We start from the raw sequence: 23,881 nt of genomic DNA, 5'->3' as shown, positions 1-23,881 counted from the left end.
GCTTCCCAGGACCAGCAGCCACTCATTCTGTGGTAGATTCAYCTGGGAATGGGGTTTTCCCCAGGTTCCCTGAATGTGTTCAATGGGTTTGGGAGCAGAACCCCCAAAAACGCCCTTCCCACAAATCATTTTCCTGGGGAAGGGAGGAAGAAATAAAAATCTGCCAAATTCTGTAGAAAACAGAAAACTCTGAGTCAAGGCACTTGGTTTTGAGGCAGAGTTGTGCCCGGCTGAGGAGAACCAGGTGGTTTGTCCCTGTGAGATCCCCGTGTCTCTCCCAGCTGCWGGAGCACTGAACCCACTATTCAATCCCATTTTATTCCCAATTTTCAGAGCAGCCCTGTCCCTGCCAGGTCTGGGGAATGCTGGCAGGATCTGGAGCCAGAGGCTGCAGCAGCTCAGGGGTCACGGCCCCGGGGTGCGGTGAGAGCTCGATCCGGGGGTGCTGAGCTGCTTTGCTGATTCCCAATAACCACGGGAAATATTTTGACATTTTCCACTGGGAAACGTTGAGGGGGGCGTTGCCATTAGATAAAAACGGGATTATTTTGACACTTTGTTGCGATTTGCAGCCAAAAAAAAACCCCAAACCCACCCGAAAAAAACAAGCGTACGAATAGCAGATGGAGGGCTGGAAATTTCCATTTTTTTTTTTCGCCGTAGTAGTTCCATCCTCACTCCCCAGTTCACTTAAGGACGATCTGCTGCAGCTTTTGGATCGTTCCCTCCATTATGGGGCCCAAAGGTGCAATTTAGGGCTGAGYTGTGTTAGGAGATGCGGGGCGGCGTTATCTCGGCTCTTATCTCGCTAAGGTGATTGCTGAGCGCYCAAGGCGCGCTGGGTGCGGGGTAATTGCACTTTTAGGGTGGGATTTTCACCCCAAACCACCCCAGGGTGGCCCGGGGGTGTGCTGGCTCCRGCGGAGTTAATTCCCCAGGGAATCGTTGCTTTTCCTCATCCAGGAGACGCAAAAAAARGGAAATCTGGAAATAAACGCTAGGAGGGAGAAGGGGTGAGCGRGAAGGTCAGGACGGAGCAGCGCTGGATTGGGACAGGATGGATTTTCGGGGTGCAGATGCAGAGTTAAGCACACGCCGGGCTGGGTGGGAGGTCCGGCTCTGCCAGCCCTGTTTGTGCCCTTCAGAAAGGGAATGAAAATTCCTCCTTCCGCTGGTTCTTCCTCCCGGAGGAGGGGGAATTGATTGGACTTGTGCTGGGGAATCGGGAGGCTGCAAAGTGCAGCTGTTCTACGGGAGGAGAGAGAGGCAATGAATTAAAAGCAAACGCGTCTCCCCCTTTTCCCTGCACAGCTCTGGAATGCTCAAATAACTCCGGGAAGGGAGGGCTRTGCTCGGGGCTCCTGGGGAACAGGAATCTCCACACCCAGGGARAAACATCGGGATAAACTTTCCCGGGAAACCTTTCCGACCTGGCTCTGGTCCTGCAGCCTCAGGATTGGCCCCTTCTGCCCCCAAATCTGATCTGTTCCTTCCTCCCTCCTTTTCAGCCTTCCAATCCCTCTCAGCCTCGGACATTTGGGAATTTAATTCATGYGGTGGCTGCTCGCTCTTGGAGATCATTAACAGAGGTGTTAATCGGGATGATTGGGTGGCCAGGCTTGGATCGGACCACCCTGGGAGGGTGGAGGAAGGGACGAGACGAGCTTTGAGGTGCCCTCCCGGATTCTGTGATTCCATGGAGCTGGATGAACTTCCCGTTCTCTGCCTTTTCCTGCTTCCCCTCCTTTTCCCCTTTCCTCTTTTTACACAGTTCAGTGCYAGCTGTCCGCATTTGGAAATAACTGAAGGGAAGAGCAATAAATATTGGGATTTCTGACYTCCTAGGGAGGGGTAATCCCTGTGATTGGTTTTCTCTGCTGCCATCCCGGCTGGGCAGAGGGAAAGGGCATCTCCTGGGGCAGCACCACCTCGACACCCCCTCCCCCCGTGACCTTTAAACAAAACCGGGCTCTGCTTTTTGGGTCAGGGCACAACATCCCTGTGGAGACACTGGAATGGGAAAGATCCCAGCRCTTCTCCCAAACCCCGGCAGTGTCTGTGGAGGGATTGACTCCATGGACCACATCSCCTCCCAGCTCCGAGCCGGGAGCATCTGTTGCCATGGTGACTTGGTGGGGAAAGTCAGCTGGGGAAAGTGCTGCTGTATTTTTAGCTTTGGGTAATGAAATGGAACAGCTGGAGGGGAAGGTGAGGGGCAGCCGGGTGCTGSCCCGGGCTCCTGGAGTGGGGTTTGGGGAGGGTGCTCAGCATGGGCAGCACCTGCAGGGCCCGGGAATGAGCCCTGGGAAGAGGAGCTGCTCCAGGGGAGGATAAAGAGGAGGCTCTGCCCGAGGTCACGCTGCTCCCTGTACTGTGTGTTCAACCTATAAATAGCTCTGATCTACCTCTGCACAAGTGGTATTTATAGAGAGAGCAGGGAACAAACTCCACCGGGGCTGGGAGGGGATTTGGGAAGGATGYGCCAGCCTTGGCCAAAAGTTCAGGTCTCTGGGAGGAACAGAAACCCCAAATGTGGGGGGGTTTGTGCTCTGCTCGAGGCTCAGAGTCCTGTGAGTGCAGCTTTTGGAGTGGGAAGGCCCTCAGGTACGGGATGTTTGGTTATTCCACACCAGGACAGATGTCACTTATCCCATCAATCATTCATCCCATAATTTATCCCATCACTTATCCCTGTCATTTGGACCAGTCTCACTCACACAGAAACTTTTTCAGACTCACTTTTCACTCCCTAAAATCCTGTCCCAGCTCCCTCTTATGAATCCCACTCTTCTGTCTCCATCTGTCAGGAGTTTATTTCACATGAATTGATTTGGATGTGATATTTACTGCCCCGGGCCCTCTGGACAGCACAAGAAAGGAGATTTCACTGCAGCTGGCAGGGTCTGCTGGGATTCATCCCTGATCCAAAGGCTCTTGGAATTGGGAGCCGATGCTTTGAGCAACCTCCCCCCATTTCCCTGCCCCCAGCCGGGTCTGGCAGGGAACAAAGGGAATTCAGCTGCAGGAGGTCACAGCTGGCCAAACCTGAGCCCAGAGTTTGGAGATCAGAGATGGGGCCAATGTTCCCTGGAATTAAGAGGCTCTGCCCTTCCCACATCCCTCGGCTCCTGGGCTGGATAAAACCGATCCTATCTGCTGGAGAAAAYCACACCTGGGGGGGACTGTCCCTTAGCCAGTCCTGGAAGGGGCCTGGCCCTTGCCCAGGGAATCACCCAGGCAGGAAGCAGCCCATGGAAATGGGGGCAGGGCAGGGGCTGAACCTGGGGCTCAGGTGGTTTAGGAGCAGGTTTTGGATGGTAAAGCTTTACACAAAGCTTGGCTTTATTTAAATAAAGCTTGAAATAAAGCTTAAATAAAGAGCACCAGAACCATTTCTGACTTTTTCCTGGCAGCATCCAAAGGTTTCCTGCAGCCCCTTGGCAGGGTCTGGTGCCTGCTGACCCCTGGGGACAGGAGGGAGGTGACCCTGCTGTCCATGGATGACTGGGAAGATTTTCCTGAATTACAGAGAGGACCAAACATTTTCTATCCTCCATCTCCTGAATGGAGAATTTTAAAATTAATTCGGGTTTCTTTTCCAAAAAAAAAAAAACCCTGCAGAGTTTTCCCTCCCAGTTCTCCCTGAAGTTCTCCCTGAAGAGAAAACCCTCTGAGCAAAGTTGAGCACCATGGTGCTCYCTTATCCCCATTCCCAGGAGGGAAATGATGGAGCATCCCATGATTCCCTCTCCAGGCATGGGATTGTTTCACCAAAACCAGGGAATTGGCACCTCTTCCCCTCCTCACCTCCAACCAGAACCTTTCAAGTGAAACCTTTCACTRAATCGGGCTCCCAGTTGATGGAAAATTCAAATGTCCCTGGCATTTGCAACAGGAAGATTTGGGGCTGCAAGGTGAGAGGTCTGTGAACAGCAGGAGATGGGCAGAGACACTGAGGTGCTGGATTACAGAATCAGAGAATATCCTGGGCTGGAAGGGACCCACAGGGATCATGGATCCAGCCCCAGCCCTGCCCAGACCCCCCAACAATCCCCCCTGTGCATCCCTGGCAGCGCTGTCCAAACGCTCCTGGAGCTCTGGAGCCTCGGGGCCGGGACCATTCCCTGGGGAGCCTGGGCAGTGCCAGCACCCTCTGGGGACAGAAGAACCTTTCCCAAAATCCACCCTAACCCCGCCCCCGGCCCAGCTCCAACCTCTTCCTGGCTCCTGTCCCTGTCACAGAGATCGGAGCTGTCCCTCGGTGTTCCTCCTCACATGAGCAGAGAGCGCCTGTCTCAGGCTGGAGCAGTTGAAAGTTAAAAAACAAACCAAAGTCAGGTGTCAGGAGCTGAGCCAGGCTGGGGACGATTGATGGAAGTGATTCCTTGTGTTCCATCAGCRTTGTTATCGATCTGAGGCTGTTTAGTGCTGTAAAAATGTAATAAATTAAAGAAAAGCTGTAAGAAGGAGCAAGGGAGGGAAATCGCCCAGGGAGACAGCAACAGGACATGAGGAAACGGCGCCAGGCTGGGCCAGGAGAGGCTCAGGATGGGAATTATCCAATATTGGGAATTATTTATTCACTGAAAGGGTGGAGTCCCCATCCCTGGAGGGGTTTAACAGCCCTGTGGGTGTGGCATTTGGGGACAGGGGGCAGTGGTGGCCTTGACAGTGCTGGGTTACAGGCTGGACTCGATCCCAGAGGGCTTTTCCAGCCTTCCCAATGACTTATGTCCCTGATCCCATGAAATCCCATGAGATCCCATGAAATCCCATGAGATCCCATTAAATCCCATGAAATCCCATAAAATCCCATGAGATCCCATGAAATCCCATGAGATCCCATGAAATCCCATGAAATCCCATGAAATCCCATGAGCTGTGGGAGTACACAGGGGGTTACTGGGGTGCATTAACCTGTCCTGGTCCCCCGGCCAGGATGATCAAACATCCACAATTAACGCTGCAAAAGGCAGCGGGTGCTGCTTTGTGCTCGGAGCACCCTCGGAGCCCTCGGCCACACCAACCCTCCCCTGTCCCTGCCTTTCAGAGATCCGTGAAGCGTTCCGGGTGCTGGACCGAGACGGCAATGGCTTCATCTCCAAGCAGGAGCTGGGCATGGCCATGCGCTCCCTGGGCTACATGCCCAGCGAGGTGGAGCTGGCCATCATCATGCAGCGCCTGGACATGGACGGTGAGTGCTGAGGGGCTCCTCTCTCCTTGGGCGGGGTTGGGGCTGTCCTGGGGCTCGGCAGCCRCGAATCTCGGTGGAATAATTAATTCCTGGACACCAGGGGAGGGTGGGGGGAGAGCCGGGCAACTTTGCCTTCCCCATATGAAAGGAAAGGGCGAAGCGAGAGKTGAAGGGGCTGTGAGTGATCCTGGGAATCAGGAGATCCATGGGAGGGGGACGGAGCATCCCCTGTGGGATGCAGCTCTGGGTGAAGCCAGAGCAGCTCTCAGAAAGGTCACAGATCGCAGCAATTCCCTCCCTGTTCATCCCTGGGAGCTCCTGGAGCTCTGGCAGCCTCGGGGCCGGGACCATTCCCTGGGGAGCCTGGGCAGTGCCAGCACCCTCTGGGGACAGAAGAACCTTTCCCTGGGGAGCCTGGGCAGTGCCAGCACCCTCTGGGGACAGAACTTTCCCCTGATTTCCAACCTAAACCCCCTGGCACAGCTCGAGACACTCCCTGGGCCCTGTCCCTGTCCCAGAGCAGAGATCAGAGCTGTCCCTCGGGAGAAGCTTGTTCTCCCCTCACACGGGCAGAGAGGGGCTGTCCCAGCCTGTAGGGGGACATCCCACAGGTAAAAAGTGAAACAAAGGTATCAGGAGCCGTGCCAGGCTGAGGGCGATGGAATTGAGGTGCCCTTCATCAATTCCTTGGGTGCCATCGCCATCACGGAACACCCTGGGCTGGGAGGGACCACAGGGATCAGCCAGGGCAGCTCCTGGCCCCTCACAGACACCCCAACAACCCCACCCTGCACGGATAATCTGCACCAGGCTGTCTGGACCTTCCCCTCTGCATTCCTGGGCTGCCCRGTGCCCCTTCCTGGGCGAGGAGCAGAATTCCCTGCCCGGCAGAGCTGCCCGGTCCCGCAGGTCAGAGCTGCGGGGTGGGAACTGCTCTGGGAGGTGCGGATTGCTCTGGAATGAGGRATTCTGAGGAGGGGAATCATCCCGACCCCAGTCCTGCTGGGGCTGCTCATCAAATAATTAATGCGGGAATAAAACAACAGAACCCCCATTAGCGAGGGGATGGGATGTTGGGATCGGGATGGTGGGAGAGGGAAATGCAGGATGGTGGGAGAGGGAAATGCAGGATCGGGATGGGGGAGAGGGAAATGCAGGATCAGAATGGTGGGAGAGGGAAATGGGGGATCGGGATGGTGGGAGACTGAAATGCAGGATCGGGATGAAGGAGCCAGGGCTGCTGCAGAGCTCAGTCAGAGCTGAGCCTTTAAAATGTCCTTGGCAGGGCAGGAGGGGAGATTTGCCTCCTCCCTGGAGCATTCAGGGAAGCTGGGGTGAAGATCCAGCCTTTTCTCAGGATTATCCCAAGGTGGAAACTCTGAAATCCTGCCAGAGCTGGGGTGCAGATCCAGCCCTGTCCTGGGGTTGTCCCGGGGTGGAAACTCTGAAATCCTGCCAGAGCAGGGGCTGAGAGCAGCCCTGGCTCTGCAGGGATCCTTGGAGAGCCAGAGGGACTCCAGAATCCTTGGGGAGACTGGGGAACAGAGCCCGGGGGAGATGGGGCAGTGAAATTCTCCTGCCCCCCTGGGCATCCCCGATGTCCCTGGGAGAGGCCAGGACATTGTCCCCAAGGCAGGCAGAGCCCTCAGCCTGCCCAGGGTGTCCAGGGCTGGAAAACCTGGCAGGGAGAGGGGATCAGTAGTGGGAATGATCTCATTCCATAAAAAAAAGGGAAAAGAAAAAGAATCCATCACTTTGAGGAGTGTTTTGTCCAGAAGTTGTTGTTTGCCCCTTGCTCTCCTGTGCCAGCCTTCCCTGCAGAGAGGGAATTGTCCCCAGCTTTGGCAAAGCCAGGCTCAGTGTGGCGCCAGCTCCTGGGGGCTTTTCCCGAAAATCAGAGCTTTTTTGGAAAAAAGAGTGCTGGGGACTTGGCTCCTGGTTCTGATTCATCTCCAGCCCTTCCCCGGCTCCCGGGCTGCCAGACTTTGCTCCGTGCACACTCCTGGCATGGACAGAGCTGGGCTTAAACGTGGAGCTGCAGATGGAATTGGGAAATTCCTGCTGAGGCTTTCCAGAGAGCTCGGTCTGCTTCCTGCGGCGCTGGGAGCTGATCCCAGCAGCTCCAAACTGGTTGTMCTGGTGCAGTGCTGGAGTTTGGGGGCTGAACAGAAGCTGTGCCASGGGAAGGTCAAGTGGGATTAAAAAAAGCCAGGGAATGGGAAATTCCTGAGGCACTAAGTGAAGGGGGGAATGTTCTGGGCAAGATTTACCTTGTCTGCAAATTGAATTAGTGCTCCACAGCTTGAATTAATATTATTGTGGCTGCTTTTTCTCTGATGGATTCTTCATCTTTTCCTGGGATTTCACTTGGAATACAGAGTGAGAACCAGCAGCTTCCTCTCCCACTGGGAATCCTTCAGGAGCAGGGCTCAGAGCCAGAGATTCCAGTTGTGCCCAGTGCTCCCAGCACTCACCCCCTTCCCATACATTCCTGGGGAGGGCTGCTGAGTTTTTCCAGGATTTTTTTATAGCATTGGAAGCTTGGATGGATAAAGGTCATCCTCAGGAGTCTGCAGCCATCAGGAAAGGTGGGGGGGTGGGGATGGAGCCCTCGGCACACGGTGCCGTGAGTTACGGTGTGACGGCAGCTGGAGCAGCCAGACATCKTTCCCTTCTTCCCAAAAACCTGCCCAGCGCCTGGGAATGAACTCGGGGGATTGGCAGGGTTTTGGGTGGGCTTGGAGCCAGCCTGAGGCACCCCAGGATCCAGCCTTCATCAGCAATTCCAGCAATTCCAGCATGGCAGAGGGACCCGTTCACTGGAGGCCATCAGGAATTGCAGCTGGGTTGGGCTGGGCTGGGCTGGGCTGGGCCAATGTCCCCTGTTTGCTGCGGGAATGGGATAGAGGGACCAGGAATGCCACGATGGACAGGGGATGGCACAGGAGCAGCAGCACTGGGTGCTGGGGCTGGGAGTGAAGGGACCTGACAGGACATTCCACAGCTGGYGTCACCTCCTGCCATCGAGGCGGGCAGTGACACAGGGGATGGCACAGGGAGTGACCCAGGGAATGGCACCAAGAATGACACAGGGATGGCACAGGGGATGGCACAGGGAATGGCATAGGCATGGCACAGGGATGATACAGGGAGTGACACAGGGAATGACACCAAGAATGGCACAGGGGATGGCACAGGGAATGGCACAGGGGTGGCACAGGATGGCACAGGGAGTGACACAGGGATGGCACAGGAGATGGCACAGGGAATGGCATAGGCATGGCACAGGGATGATACAGGGAGTGACACAGGGAATGACACCAAGAATGGCACAGGGGATGGCACAGGGAATGGCACAGGGGTGGCACAGGATGGCACAGGGAGTGACACAGGGATGGCACAGGAGATGGCACAGGAGTGGCACAGGGACAGCTGCTCCCAGGGCCACCATGTCCAGCTGCTCCGTGACAGTCCCAAAGCTCCCCCTGAGCAGGAAGGAAAGGATGGTCCATCATTCATCACTTTTGGGGGCAGAATGGGATTAGGGGAAAAACACTGCTGGAATTGGGTGACAGTGGCCCTGGCACAGCTGGGATTCGGGCCAGGACCCCTTCCCAGGTGTCACCTCCAATGGCTCCATGGCTGCCAGCACAGGGACACGGCACCAGCCTTCCCAACTGCCTCGATTTCCCGGGAATATCCCATTCCCACCACTCCTCCCTGGAGGCAGGGGAGCAGCAGGGCTGGGGCTCCTCTATGTCCCTACAAATCCCTTCTCCAACGTTTCTCCCAAAGCTGTGTGAGGGTTTGGGCAGCCCTTCTGGACCCAGCTGGGATTGTTGGGATAATGTGCAGGGCAGCAGTTGGATTCCCTGAACCCTGAGGGTCCCTCCCAGCTCCAGGAATTCCATGATTTTGCGATTCTGCTTCACCCAGCTGCCACAGGGGAAAACTGTACAGTGAGCACAAAACCCCCCTCAGTGACGGAGAAAAATGGGATTCTCCTTGGAATGTCCCAAGGTCCCCAGAGAAATCCCAATAAATCCTCAGAACCCCCCTTTAATGGACCACCAGGAGATGCTGTGGCTCTGCTGGAATGGGACAGAGGGAAAAGAGATTTGCTGGGCAGAAATGTCCCTTTTCAGGAAGGAAAGGGAGGTGAGGGATGGGGGTTCCATCATTCCAGAGCAGCAGATTTGCATTACCCCAAAACTTCGTTTCCACCCCACTGGAAGTGGGGTGGGGCTGCTCCCACAGGGGCTGCTGGTGTAGCTGAGCACCTCTCCAGAGCCCAATTTTTAGGTCTGGAAACACCTCCAGAGGTCAAATCYGACTTTTATCCTATGGATTTCCTTRATTTTTAGCCACAATTCTGCATTTCATGGATGCAAACCATACGAGGTGCCCCTGCTCCTCCCTGCAATCTGGAGAATGACCTGGAATGTTCTTCCAGGGTGGGGAAAGGGAAATATTTTATATATTTCTGTGCTGGAAAGGGAATTATTTGTAAATTCTTCCAGTTGGCAGCAAGGCTGACAAAAACACCAAGAAATGGCACATGGAATGTGGGATCCTTCCTCCTTCAGCAGGGGTTGCCATAAAAGAGATGAATGTGTGACTGAAGTGTCACAAATTGTTTCGTTGGGATTTTTATCTGAGGAATAAAATGAGCTCTTGGTGCACTAATGAGAGGAGCAGCTGGAAAAATAACTCCAGGCTACCACGAGAGGGGGGAAAAGCCACTCCTGGATGTCAAATTATTGATGGGAGYGAAAATAGGGAATGTTCTGATGAATCAGAAGTCAAGTTGGTTTCACCAGAGTGACCTGGCTGGTGCCTCTGGGACATTCTGGGATGTGGTGACAGCCTTGGGAGAGATGAAAAACACAGGGGGAATCTTAATTTGAAGTTCTGGAAGAGTCTCTTTGGAGAGAGTGACAGTGGCATGGCTGGGTGGTGTCACAGGTTCCCATGTCCCTCTGAGCCACCTCTCCAGGCCCCTGTCCTGCTGCTGGTTCAGGATTTCCACAGGGACACGGCTTTGGTTTGCCAGATGTTCCCAATGAGGGAAGTGACCCTGGAGCTGGGGAGGGGTATGAGAATAATATCAGGACATGGATGGGGACATCTGGAGACAGAAAATCTCTCCTTTAAAAACTGAATGTTCAGATTTCCCCTCGGGTTGGCAGAAGACAAATTCCTTGCTCTTAGGCATGGACAAATCCCAGGATCATGGGATCATTAAGGCTGGAAAAATCACAGGATCATTAAGGCTGGTAAAGTCACAGGATCATTAAGGCTGGAAAAAACTTCCAAGACCATTCTGTTCAACCTTTGATCCATAAAATATTTGCTTCTGTCAGAAGCTCAGCTTGAGCTGCCCTGTGTRGGACAATGGTGATATTCCTGAGCTGGAAACATTTTCTCTCTTTCTTTTGTCTCTCCCACTTCTGTTCCTGGGGTTTGTTACTGCCGTGGATGTTTCCTCGTGTTTCAGCCTGAAAAGAGCTGGGTAAAATATTTCATTTTATATCTGAATAAAAATGGGATTCAGTATAAAACAGCCCAGGTTGCTGGAGGGGGACCAGGAGCCATTTCTGGGTTAAAATCAGAGCTCATAGGAGTCAGAGAATCCCAGAATCTCAGGTTTGGGAAGATATCTTAAAAGATTTCTTAAGATTTCCCTCAAATCTTTAAGATTACCCTTAAAAGAGAAAAATCTTAAAAATCTTCTCACTCCACCATGGGCAGGGACACCTTCCACTGTCCCAGGCTGCTCCAAGCTCCAATGTCCAGCCTGGCCCTGGACACTGCCAGGGATCCAGGGGCAGGTGGGTTATGATGGCTTTTGGGGCTTTTCTTTGTACTCAAAGGGATTTTTCAGTGTGAGAAATGCTCCAGCCCATTTCAGCCTGGCCTTGGACACTCCMRRKATGGGGCAGAGRGRWTATGACAGATTTTGGGTTCGTTCKGTGATTTTTCRGTGTGAGAGATGCTCCAGCCCCATCCCAGCCTGGCTGTCCTTTGCAGCGTGGTGCTGGCCAGCGGGGTGGGTTTGATGAGCCCTGTCTGGGTTTGCAGGCGCTGCTCTCTGTGTGTCTGCTCTCATTTGGAACACGAGGATTCTCACATTTTACCCATTCCRTGTTCCCGCTGCAGAAATGAGGAGTAATTACTGCTGTCAGCTCTGCAGCTCACGAGCAGCAAGAGGTTCATCAAATGATATCAAATTGGATSAAATAACATCAAATAACATCCAATGCTGCCTTTGCTGAAGTGCTGGGCTGGCTGGGTGAAGGGATGGGACTGAAGGGAGCCTTGAATTGAATTCCCCCTCCTCGGGAACCTGCCCATGCAGGTGCATCCCGTGCTTTGTTTGCATCCTTGTTTCATTTCATTTCCTCTTGAACTGCCGTGCCCTGGGGTAATTTTGGCTTCCCAGGATGTGTGTGGCACAGGGAACAGCGAATTGCTGCTTTCATGAGCTGCTGGTGCTGGAAAATGTAAAATTTCTTACACTGGTGGTCCCTGAGGGGTCTGAGCTGCTCTCGGAGCTCTCTGCTCCTCCAGGGCCAGGCACTGGAAAGCCTGGGGATCCCACAGCTCATGATCTGGGGAGGGACCAGAGCTCTGCCAGCCCTGAGAATGGGTTTGGGTCATATGGAGGGGATTTTGGGGGGGCTGGGGGCACGTTCCCCTCAGCAGGGCCCTTCCCTGGGGACATCAGGTGCCAGGGACAGTCTCTGGGCACCCTGCAGCCCCTGGGCAGGGGTGCAGCTGGCAGGAGTCTGATGGGGGTGGGTTCCTCACCACAGTCCCTGTTCTCCTCTGACTTCCTCATTGTTCCAGAGCTTGTGCTGGAGCAGGGACAGGTTCCAGCAGATTCCCTGTGCCCCTCAATCACTCTCTCCTGCTCAGACACAGGGAATTCATGGATTTATTTCCAGGCAGATTACCTGTGCTGCTCACTCCCTCTCTCCTGCTCATTTCAGTGGGAAGCAAACCATTCCTCTGGAGCTGTTCCCCCTCTCCTGCTCCATGTGGGATGGACAAAGCCCCCTGCTCTKCCTTCCTGGGCTCTGACTGAGCCTTCCAGACCCCACAGAAATCYTCTCCTCTGGGGATGTGTCTGTGCAATCCGTGGCTCTTTCCTGGGTTGTTGTCATGGAGCYGGAGCAGCCAAAGCTCTGAGAACAGGAATGGAGGGACTGCAGGGACAGGGGGGCTCCAGGGGAGGTGGTGRAGCCTTTCCTCAGAGCCAGAGAAGCTTTCYATGGAATACCAGYATGGTTTGGGCTGGAAGGGATCATAAAGCTCCTCTTATTCCGTGGGCAGGGACACCTYCCACTGTCCCAGGCTGCTCCCAGCCCCAATGTCCAGCCTGGCCTTGGGCACTGCCAGGGATCCAGGGGCAGCCACAGCTTCTCTGGGCACCCTGTGCCAGGGCCTGCCCACCCTCAAAGGGAACAATTCCTTCCCAATATCCCATCCATCCCTGCCCTCTGGCAGTGGGAAGCCATTCCCTGTGTCCTGTCCTTCCAGCCCTTATCCTCAGTCCCTCTCCAGCTCTCCTGGAGCCCCTTTCCCTGCTCAGGCGCCCTGGAGCCTTCTCCTCTCCAGGTGAGCACCCCCAGCTCTCCCAGCCTGGCTCCAGCCCTGGAACAGCTCCGTGGCCTCCTCTGGATTCGTTCCTGCAGATCCCTGTCCTTCTGGGGCGTTGTGGCTTTCTCCCCTCCCAGAAGTTGCAGAAGCTGTCTCTAATTAAAACTCTGCTCCAAGGCCAAAGTTTCATGCCAGACTTTCCCCGTTTCTGCCACAGTTCTGGAATGAGGCCGTAATTAGGGAGAGAATTGTAATTAGGGAGAGAATTGTCTGCCTGGCAGAGGGTCAGGCTGGCCAGGAGGCTCTGACCTCCACGTCTCAGAAACCGAAAGGGAAAGCACAGGGAAATCTCCAGTGGCTGGAGCTGCTCCTGCCCATCCCAGGGCACAGCCTCGCCCAGTGAGCTGGGCACGGCAAGGACACGGCTGGCACCGCCTGGCACTGCGAGGAGCTGCTGGAAAATAAAAATAAACGGGGCTCGAGTGCTCCGGGCCGAGCTGCGAACGGCGCTCATTGCCGGGAATAAATCACCGCTGCGCTGCGGAGGTCACAGCCGGCACTGGCACTGCGAATGTTCATCAGGATCCGCACAGCCCCGTGCGGTCTCGGTCTGAGCACGGCAGGGAACTCCCAGGGACTTGATTATCCCGAGAATGGCCAGGGAAAGGCTCATTTAGGGAGCAATCAGCGCACATTATCCCTGACATCCATCCGGTTTGGCGCCCAAGACTCTAAATTCCCGGTCTCTGTTCTGCGCGGGGGTGGAGGTGCTGCAAGCCAAGAATGTTTTCCCCTTCTCGTTTCTCTTTTACCCCCTCATTTCCCTTTTCCCTCTCTCATTTCCCTCTTCCCTCCTCTGTTTCCAGGAATGTTTTTCCCCTCTCATTTCCCTCTTCCCTCTCTCATTTTCCTTTTCCCTCTCTCATTTTCCTTTTCCCCTTCTCATTTCCCTTTTCCCCTTCTCATTTTCCCTTTCCCCGCCTTTCATCTCCAGGAGTGTTTCTCCCCTCTCATTCCCCTTTTCCTCCTTTCATTTCCAGAAATTTCCCCCAGTCATTTCCCTCTTTCCCCCTCTCATTCCCCTTTCACCCCTCTCATTTCCCTCTTTTACTCCTTTCATTCCTTCTTTTCCCCCTCTCATTCCCCTTTTCCCCCTCTCATTCCCCTTTTCCTCCTTTCATTTCCAGGCAGGTTTTCCCCCTCTCATTTCCCTCTTTCCCTCTCTCATTTTCCCTTTTCCTCCTCTCATTCCTGTTTTCCCCCTCTCATTCCCCTTTTCCTTCTCTCATTTCCAGGCAGGTTTTCCCCCTCTCATTCCCTTTTCCAGCTCTGCCGTTCTCCATCCCAATTAATATTGAATTCCCCCCTCCAAGGGAGCCGCTGGGACAGGAGACCCTTGGAGAGGAGGGGTGCCCTGAGGGCTGAGGGTGTGGCTGTCCCGTGGGAATGAGGGCGGGATGGGCTCACCCCCGCTCCTCCGAGCACTCCCTTGTTCCTTCAAAGCGCAGGAGCTTCCAGGAGCCCCTGGGATGAGGGGATTTGGAGTCCGGCTCTCCCTGTCTGGCATTTCCAATCTGGGCAGTTTCCCGAGGGGGATCCTGTGGGATCAGGGCAAGGGAAAGGCGGGATGGGGCTCAGTGGGGTGGGGTGGGGTTGGGGCTGTTGGTGCCCTCCTCTGCTCTGTGAGTGCCCAGCTCTGCTCTGTGTTTCCTGCCGGATACTCTCCAGCAGATCCAGCTTTCCCCTCTCCCCTCGGGTAAAGGCTGAGGGAAGGTGGAATCCTTTGTCTGGAGMTGAGAGCTTAGAGAGAGGGTTGGGATTTGCTGGGCTCAGCTCTGATAAACCAGTGGAAAACCACTGATAAACTTCTGATAAACCACTGAAAAAACACTGCTGAACCACTGAAAAACCGCTGATAAACCAGCAGGAGCAGCTGATTGCACCTGAAACCTCTTGGTCCTGGGATGTGGGATCCCGACCCCACTCTGGATGAGGATTGGCAGTGAAGGGAAGCCGTTAAGCAGAGGAAATCTCTTCCCAGAGTGCTGGAGGATCTTCCATCTCCTCCAAAATCGTGYCCAACCCGAATTCTGCTTGCTGGAGGGCACCGGTGCTTTTCCAGTCCCCTCCAGACATGAAGTCATCAGTGATATTTTCTTTGTTTTCCATCCCTTCTCCTCTGCACAACTCCCTGACAGGAGRGGGCAGCCGGGGGRKTYGGGCTCTGCTCCCAGGGAACAGGGACAGGAGGAGAGGGAACRGCCTCAGGCTGGRCCAGGGCAGGGGCAGGGGGGRYAYTGGGAATTTTCCTTCATGGAAAGGGTGGYCAGACATCCCTGGAAATGYTCAAAAGCCCKGTGGATRTGGCACYTKGGGAMWGTGGTGGCCTTGGSAGTGCTGGGGGAAGGTTGGACTCGATGATGCCAGAGTCCTGTTCCAACCTTGATGATTCTCTGATCCCRCTGGTTTGTTTAGGAGGTCCAGTGGACATTGTTCAGGGGTGCAGACACCCCTCCCTGGAGTCAGCCAGGTCCAAAGCTGATTTCCCCGGGCTGCAGGGTCTGGAAGAGCTGGGGCAGCCCTCGGATTCCCAGCTCTGCTGCTCCTTGCTGCTGCTCTGTCGTCTTGGGTGCTCTCAGAAACACAGAGCCATGGAACAGTTTGGGGTGGAAGGGACCTTAAAGGGGATCCAGTTCCAACCCCTGCCACCTCCCCACTCGGGATAAGCATGTTGGATATGCCATGGAATCCCAGGATTCCCTGCTGGAGCAGTCGAATCGAGCTTACAGCACAGCAAATGTTGTTGCTGGGGCTTCTCAAGCTGGGATTGTCCCCAGGGTCTCTCCATGAACGAGCAGTTCAAGTGGGGAGCTTGGCAGCTCCTTGCTGGCCCCACATGAGCTGTGGGCACTGGGAAGGTTCCCAGAGCAGTGAGGGAGGTGAGGGAGAACAGGCAACACAGGAGCTCCAGCCTGGCCTTTTCCTCCTTTTCCCCAGCCTCAGTCCCAGCTCCGAGTTCATTTGTGGAGGAGCCGCCCATGGCTCAGAATACTGAGGGCTCTGGTGGAGCAGCACATCCGCAGCACAGGGATGGGGCAGGGGCTGGATTGGATTCCAGGGCTCAATCCCAGCAGGTGCTCAGCTTGTGCATCCCACAGCAGCTCCCAGCGCCGCCTGTGTGATGGTGGGGAGGAGGAGGAGGGYGAGGAAGGCGCCTCTGGCCTGTGCCAAACCCAGCTCCAAGCTGTGCTCCAGGATGGGCTGTGGGTACTGGGCTTTGGCCATGCCCTGCCTCTGCAGAGCGGCCCCATGCGGCTTTTGCGGTTGGTTTCTATAACATTTGGTTTTTATAACATTCCTCTCGTGGCTGTCAAAAGGAATTTTGAGACAGAACTGTGATTTCTGTCTGTTGATGAAATGATGCTGCAGTCTCCTGAGGTGCTGATGACAGGGAAGGTTTGTTTTCTGCAGCTCGAAATGAATGTTAAAGGGRTATTTCTACCCGGCAAAAGAGGGCTCTGGTTGCCTCGCTGGTTAGGAGTTCTAATTGAAAAGGAAGTCAATAAGGGGATAATGCATTTTTTTAATGGTATCTTTCTTCGGAGGTTGTGGAAAATGCTGTAATTAAGCTGTTAATTAAAGCCAGCGAAGTTGGTGATGATCYCTGGCCGAGGCACGGGGAAGTCACGAGCAAAGTGCTGCCCGGAGACTGGGACAAAGTCAGATCCGACAGTCCTGGCACCCCTTTCTCTGGYATCACGTGTAGGACACGTCCTGCCTGTCCCCTGCGGCTGCGGTGACATTGGAGAGAGCCCGAACCCGGTGACTCCGTGCTGGGGGTCGCRCACGCACAGAGCAAACGGATGCAGGGACAGCACCAGCATCTCTTTAAAATGCAAATTGTTTCCTTGCTAATCCGGCTAATTTACAGAAATTAGCATCCCAAAGCATCCCGATTTGCATCCCAGCGGATGGATTCGCTCCTGCCTCTGCCATCAAGCGCCGTGCCGCGGTGTAATCACCCGGCAGTCGCTGTCACCTTGCGTTACCTTCCCGAGCGATCGGAGCGCGGGGAGCGATCCAGCCCCGCTGGCTGCCGTTCTGGCACTTCCCGAGGGGCAGCAGAGGGAACGCGTTCTCCATAGCCCGTCAATGTTTCAGAGAACGTTTTCATAGAACGTTTCACATCTCCAAGTGATGAGGTGCCCAGCCCTTTCCTTATAAGCTGTCCCAGAACTGAACACCGTCCTGCCAAGCCCCGGGGCTGTGAGCGGCTSTAGCGGCGGGGCTCGGTGCGTTTTACAGGATCCCAGACCCCGCGGATCCTCGCCGGGCTCCCTTTCAGCGCCTCACCCCCAGGACATCCCCTGGCAGAAATCCCGGATCCCCCGGTTCTGCCGAGGGAGTGCTCGGGTGGTGCTGATGCTCGCACGGCGTCGGTGCGGAGATAGATAAGGGCACGGGAGATAAGGACAGGGAAGGTGGCGATCAGCCGCTCGGATCGAGGCAGGGGTCGTGATAAGGGGACAGATAACAGCGRCACACGGCGCTGCCAGCGCGGCCCTGGCATCGATCCACCCGAGTGTCACGGTCTGAGACGCTTCTCACACCTCATCAGCGAACAGCGGCGGCTCCAGGGAGGGCTGGGGGCAGTCTGGGCTGCATGCAGAGTTTCAGATTTCAGCTGAATCGGAATAAAACACAGCCCCAAATCCTGCAGGTGCTGAGTCTGATCCCAGGCTTGAAGCGCGGCTGATTTATCTGCCCCTATCGTTTAATAACGTGGAGGAGGAGACGTCCATGGCCTGATCAGTGGAGGAGATTTTCCAGCAGATTAGGTTAAGCGTTTTCAGGAGATCTGGGCATTGAACTGCTCAGACAAAAAGGGATTTTTAAGATCCYTCTGGAGGCGTGAATGTCCCATTTTTTGTTAAGGGGAAAACGATACTGGACACAGAACTCACTCCAAACGAGCCCCGTGCCTCATTCAGAGCAGGAGCCACGCTCAGGACTGCACCAGCTCAGCTCATCAGTGGCAGGAGATGTCACCTGTCCCTGCTGGTGGCACTGAAGCTGTGCCTGTGCTGCCTGCTCTGCATGCCGGGCACACAGRCAGATGCTGCTGCAAGGCTGGGATGGAATGTCTGCTGCATTTCCAGCAGCTCTAGTTCCCCTCTCTGCCTGCTGGATTTGCCATAGCCTGGTTCCCCTCCCTGCCTGCTGGATTCCCAACAGCTCTGGCTCCCTGCTCTCCCTGTGCTCCCTCCCTCCCTCTGGAGGATGGGGCTGCCCTGTAAAAGTGGTGCAGAGATCTGTGAGGCAGAGCCCTGGCCGTGCCATCCTCCTGCCAAAATGTTTTTTTGGGAAGTGTCCCTGGCTCTCAGGGATGAGGAATGAGCTGTTCCCCTCAGTGCACGGCCTGGCTCTGCCCCTGGGTGCAGGTGGGACACAACAGGGGCCATTCACTGGCACAGCAAATGGTTTGGGTCCATGGGCACCGGGAAGTGGCTGTGGAGGTGCCCCAGGGTGTGGGGGGTCCCKGATGTGCAGCAGGGCCAGAGGGGCACGTTGGGCTCTCAGGGGTAATTAAYTGATGATAATGAGGGTGGGGAGGCCCTGGCACAGGGTGCCCAGAGCAGCTGTGGCTGCCCCTGGATCCCTGGCAGTGYCCAAGRCCAGGCTGGACATTGGGGCTGGGAGCAGCCTGGGACAGTGGGAGGTGTCCCTGTTCACATCAGGGTGTTGCACTTTATGGCCTCTGAAAACCYCTTCCAACCCAACCTTCTCTYTGATTTTTGAGCCTCTGACCTTTTMCCTTCATTGCAGGGGATGGCCAGGTGGATTTCGATGAATTTATGACCATTCTGGGACCTAAGCTGGTGTCRTCGGAGGGCAGGGATGGCTTCCTGGGGAACACAATAGACAGCATATTCTGGCAGGTAAGTGAGCAGATTCCCAAAATGCACCTTCAGCCAGCCTTCAGCAGCCTCCAGAGTGCTTTGCTGAGGAGCACAGGATGTTTTACTGGGTGGGAATGATGTGGAGGGGTTGAGCTCCATCGTGCCGGGAGCTGGGAAAGAACATCCCGTGTTGGTGGAGGGAATTGTGCCAGCCGAACCCTGTGCTCTGTGGATGAGTACAGCTGGACACAGCAAAGCACCCAGATCCTTGTGCAACACCTTTGGGAGGCTGAAATTTGCTTGTGGGAGAGAAAAACATTTTTCTCCAGGAGCGGTTTGAGTTGGGAACTCTGAACCTATTGGCTGCTCCCAGAAATGTGTCCCTGTTCAGTGTGCCTTTGGCAGGGGATGCTCCACACAGAGGGAATGGGATTCTGGGATTTCTGCTGGATTTGGGGAGGAGGCTCAGGATAATCGTGTTTAAAACCAGAGCAAGTGTTGGGGTAGTTTGGCCCTGCTGGCCCCAGGCGCTGGAAGGACACAGATCCAGCACAGGCAGCTCCTTTGGACTGCAGTGAGACTTCCAGCAGYGCTGGAGCTGCCAGGAGGAACAGTCCAGGCTGTTCTGGCAGCATTAAAATCCCCCAGAAGACAGAGCTGCATGTTTGCTGCCAGTGGATCAAATGTGTGGCTTCCTGTGAGATTCCAGCTCATTTCACTGTCTGTCCCACTGCCTTTGCCTGTTGAGAAACTTTGGCTRCTCCCAAGTTTAATGAAGCAAAAGAGCCAGACCTGGAAATGAGAATTTCTGCCTTTTTTACAGCCCTCCAGCCCCATCGAGGCTCAATTGGGTGGAGCATTTTAAGAGTATTTTAAAAATCTTAAAAGCTTGTTCCTGGCTYCTGGCACAGGACAGGAATAACCCTGGAAGTTCTGCTCTGGATTCTGGGATTTGGTTGTCAAAGCAAGGGTTCGGTGCTGGTGAAGCCCCCATGGTTTGTGGTGTATCTGGGGGGAGTAAATGACCCCAAAAGGGCGAATCAGGGACATTTTATTGTCTCCAGTGCACCTTGGCAGCCTCATCCCAGATGGTGAGGAAGAGGAGGGAGCCCCATCCCATCCCATCCCATCCCATCCCATCCCATCCCATCCCATCCCATCCCATCCCATCCCATCCCATCCCATCCCACCGAGCCACTGCTGCTCTCCAGAATTCCAGCCCCTCAGGAGCTGCTCAGGAAGCAGAAATCCTGGTGGGAAAATGGAGTTTGTGAGCTGAGCTCTTGGATGGGAAGCAGAGAAGTCTGGAGCCTTCCCGAAAGTTCCRCCCCCAGTTTATCCCGCTGCTCTCAGTGATCCTCCCATCCCTGCCAGTGCCTGGGAYGGGGCAGGGCTGGGCCTGGATTGAGAACTGCAGGATTCCTGGGCTCAGTTTCCCCAGGGATGTGGCCCTGGTGACCCCCTGGTGCGGTGACACAGCAGAGGCTCCAGGGAGAGCAGGATCGAAGCTGGGACTGAGTCCCTGAGTGCTCAGGGCCTTGGAAAACAATGGTCATGGGCTTTTACTTGTAAACATCAAATCAYACCTCTTCACTTGGCACTTCCGTGGATTTCCAAGTCCTCAAAGAGCTCCAGTTGCTTTTCTCCTGGGGGAGGAGGGCTCCTGAAAGCTCCATCAGCTTGGCTGCTTTTCCCCAGAGAAAAAGCAAAGAAAAAAACCCCAACATGTCATTCAGGGAGCACAGTCCCTGTGCCCACTGCTCCCTGGCTGTCCCCGTCTGCAGGGCCACCTGTCACCTMAGCCTGGAGCATTTCTGCCTCTGCATCATCCCCAGTGGCATTCCCAACTGGAAACCCAGCCTTTTTGGGAATCAGGGCTTGGCTGGGTTCCCCRTATCCCCTCGATGTGCAGTTTCCACATTTGGAAGACGAAGGGCAGGGCATGAGCTTGGGTTGCTGGTGGAGCAGCTCAGCCCTGCAGGCTTTCCCAGGGAAGGATTTTAGGCAGGGAACAATGCCCAGTGCTGGGGACTGGACAGCGAGGAGGGGACAAGGAGGGACAGCAGGACAGGCACTGCCACTGTGAACCCTCACCCCAAAGCTTATGGAATCAGCGCCAAGGGGAAGAAAATCCATGGGGACACCCAGAAAGTGCCTTCCCCTCCCCACCTGAACAGCTCCTTTAGCTGGAATATCTTTGCCGAGCTCCTTTCCAAGGGCAGACACCTCTGGCTGCGGTGTGAACCTCTCCCTACAGGATTTGGGGTGGAGGAACACCAGGAATAACAACATTAACAAYAGGTTTTAATGAGGTGAACCTCCGTGGGGCGGCTGGATTGCTTTGGGCAGTGGGGACCAGCAGGAATTGTTGAACACCACGGCTGCAAAAGAAATTCAGTGCCCTCAGGAACTGTGTGCCCCAGGAATTGTGTGCCCCAGGAATTGTGTGCCCCAGGAATTGTGTGCCCCAGGAATTGTGTGCCCCAGGAATTGTGTGTCCGCAGGAATTGTGTGTCTACACGAATTCTGTGTGCACAAGGATTGTGTGCCCCCAGGAATCCTGTGCCTGCAGGAATTGTGTGTCCCAGGAATTGTGTGCCCCAGGAATTCTTTGCCTACAGGAATTGTGTGCCCATAGGAATTGTGTGCCCCAGGAATTCTTTGCCTGCAGGAATTGTGTGCCTGTAGGAATTGTGTGCTCTAGGAATTGTGTGCCTGCAGGAATTGTGTGCCCCAGGAATTGTGTGCCTGCAGGAATTGTGTGCCTGCAGCACTGATAAGATGATTTGGGAAAGTCGATACTTTGTGCAGTGATCAGCTGAAAGCCAAAGCGCTGCCTGATGAATTCTTCCCTCTTTCCCCTCACTCTGAGCACGTGGAGGCTGCAGGGAATGTCAGGCAGGATCTGAGGGAGCTCTGTCYGGCACGAGGAGCTGGGTCTGATCATCCCCTCGGCACAAATCYCGGGGCTTCAGCAGCAGCCGGGGCTTTTGGGGATGAATAAAACCGCTTTGCAGGAGCAGGTGGAATGGAATACCAATGGGGAGATGCTGCTCAGAGCTCTCATTCCTCCGCTGGAGAGATCTGGGGAGGCAAGTCTTGATTTCTGGGATTAGGGGGAGCTTTTCCTTCCTCCCAGGSTTGGGAGGGGGAGGGATATATTGGGGTTTATGATCCTTGAGGGTGAGCAGGAATAGCCAGAAACTCCCCAGCACCCCTGAGTGAGGAGGGAGGGATGTACAGGGACAGGGCAGGGACAGCAGAGACCCCTGAGGGCCACCCTCAACACGGGCACCAAAGGACACTGCGTTCCCTGGAAAAGGAAAAATAGGGCAGGGACCATATCCAGCCACGTGGGGTTGCGTTTGGGACTGGCTGGGAGGGAATTTCGGGAGGGGAAAGGGGATCAGAGTGGGCTGGAGAGGGAATTTTGGGAGGGCAAAGGGGATCAGGGCTGACTGGGAATGTGGCAGAGCAGAGGGACGTGGCAGGGATGGGACATGGAGGTTTTCCCCTCCCATCCCAGCACCGAGGCTCGGTGCTCTGCCGTCCCCAGTCCCATTCAACTGGGAATGCAGCAGCGTCCCGGGGGACACATCTGGGCTCTCCTGGTCTGATCAATCAATTAGGGCTTTAATAGAGGGAAATGAAGGGGAAAATATGTGGGAATGGCCGTGGCACAGGGCAGGGCACGGAGGAGGAGCTGGGGAGGGAGCAGGGAGTGAGGGAGGAGGGATTGAGGGGACAGGGAATGGGGACCGGGAATGTGAACAGGGATTGAGAAGACAGGGAGTGAGGGGACAGGGACTGAGGGGACAGGGAATGAGGGGCTGTGTCAGGGCCCTCCAGCAGCCCTGGGCTGGCTCCACAGTCAGTTTTGCTTGGAGAGGGATTTTTCTCTCTGGGGTTCAGAGATAAAGCCCTGCAGTCGCTGTCTTTGTGTTTCCACTCTGGTCCCTGCAGAGGAATCACTGTGACAATGGCAAACGAGCCTTGCTGCAGAGGAGTTGGCTGTGGCTGTGGCCAGTTTTTGTGGGAACAGATCCAGGTGCCCCCTGGGCTCCCCCCTTCCTCCTCCTCCTCCTCCTCCTCAGGCAGTGCAGCCCCTCTGGGCAGGTTCAGGATGTTGCTGAAGCACAGGATGGACATTTTTACACCCTGCAGCAGAATGTTCTGCTGGTGCTGAGCTGCTCTGCTGCAAACCCCTGGATGTCGACAGCTGCTGAGTCAGCTTTTCAAGAAACCTGCACAAATCAACTGCTGGGAGGAAGGGAGAGGGAGATTGGGAAGRGATTTTTTACCCAGAGGGTGGGGRGGCCCTGGCACAGGGTGCCYAGAGCAGCYGTKGCTGCCCCTGGATCCCTGGCAGTGCCCAAGACCAGGCTGGACATTGGGGCTGGGAGCAGCCTGGGACARTGGAARGGCTGGAATGGGATRATCTTCAAATTCTCATCCAGCCCAACCCATTCCCTGAGTCTGTGATTAATGGGTTCAGTGTCCTTCCTCTCCGTGACTGCTCTGGGGTTTAAATCAGGGAATGCAGCCCAAAGTTTGGGTGAAAATTTGATGGATGGGGCCAAGGATGGACAGTTGGGGCTGGACCATTGCACCAGCCACATCCCCCAAATCCTCACCCACAAAACAAATCTCCCCCCTCTCATTGTCAGCAGCACTTCTTCTTGAACCTGAGAGACCTTGAAGTGATTTCCCCAGAAAAAAAAAAAACAACAAAACACTGTACTTTTAAAATATCAACGGTTTTTGGGGTTTTCCCAGATGGATACAACGAAAGTGAAGGAGAGGTTGGAAACCTTGGCATTGATTATCCCCCAAAAACACTGCAGCTGGGGCTGTGACAGCTGATTCTGGTGTTCACCCAGTGCCCTTCATCTCCAACGTCCTGACCATATCCTAACTTCAGGAATTAACTGTCTCCTGCCACAGCTGCTTCTGCATTTTATGCCTTTGTCCCCTCATCTCTGTATTTAAAAGGTGACATTTTCCATGGGAGGATGCAGGTGGCTGAGCTGGGGTGAGGGCCTGGGTGGCTCTGGTGTGGCTGAAATTCATCCCAGATAACCTGGGACACTGCCCAGAGTGTCCTTAAATCCCAACCCTGCTGATCTCAGGATCCATTCATCCATCCCTATCCATCCATCCATCCATCCATCCATCCATCCATCCA

The 23,881-nt window shown here is 55.0% G+C and overlaps 1 protein-coding gene across 1 annotated transcript in view; it reads left to right on the top strand.

Annotated features, from left to right (window-relative positions):
* The window catches only part of CALN1 (calneuron 1), a 100,392-nt gene that overhangs the window by 46,583 nt on the left and 29,928 nt on the right, over positions 1–23,881 (top strand). The window contains exons 3-4 of the mRNA XM_057377612.1: positions 5,051–5,194; positions 18,623–18,735. Of these exons, the coding sequence (XP_057233595.1) occupies positions 5,051–5,194; positions 18,623–18,735 (257 nt within the window). The remainder of the gene's footprint in view (positions 1–5,050; positions 5,195–18,622; positions 18,736–23,881) is intronic.

The sequence above is a fragment of the Malurus melanocephalus genome, unplaced genomic scaffold (assembly GCF_030028575.1).
Source record: "Malurus melanocephalus ecotype Western Australia unplaced genomic scaffold, MMel_1.1 scaffold_319, whole genome shotgun sequence".
In the NCBI taxonomy this organism is placed as follows: Eukaryota; Metazoa; Chordata; class Aves; order Passeriformes; family Maluridae; genus Malurus; species Malurus melanocephalus.
This window is presented reverse-complemented; position numbering and strand designations above follow the sequence as displayed.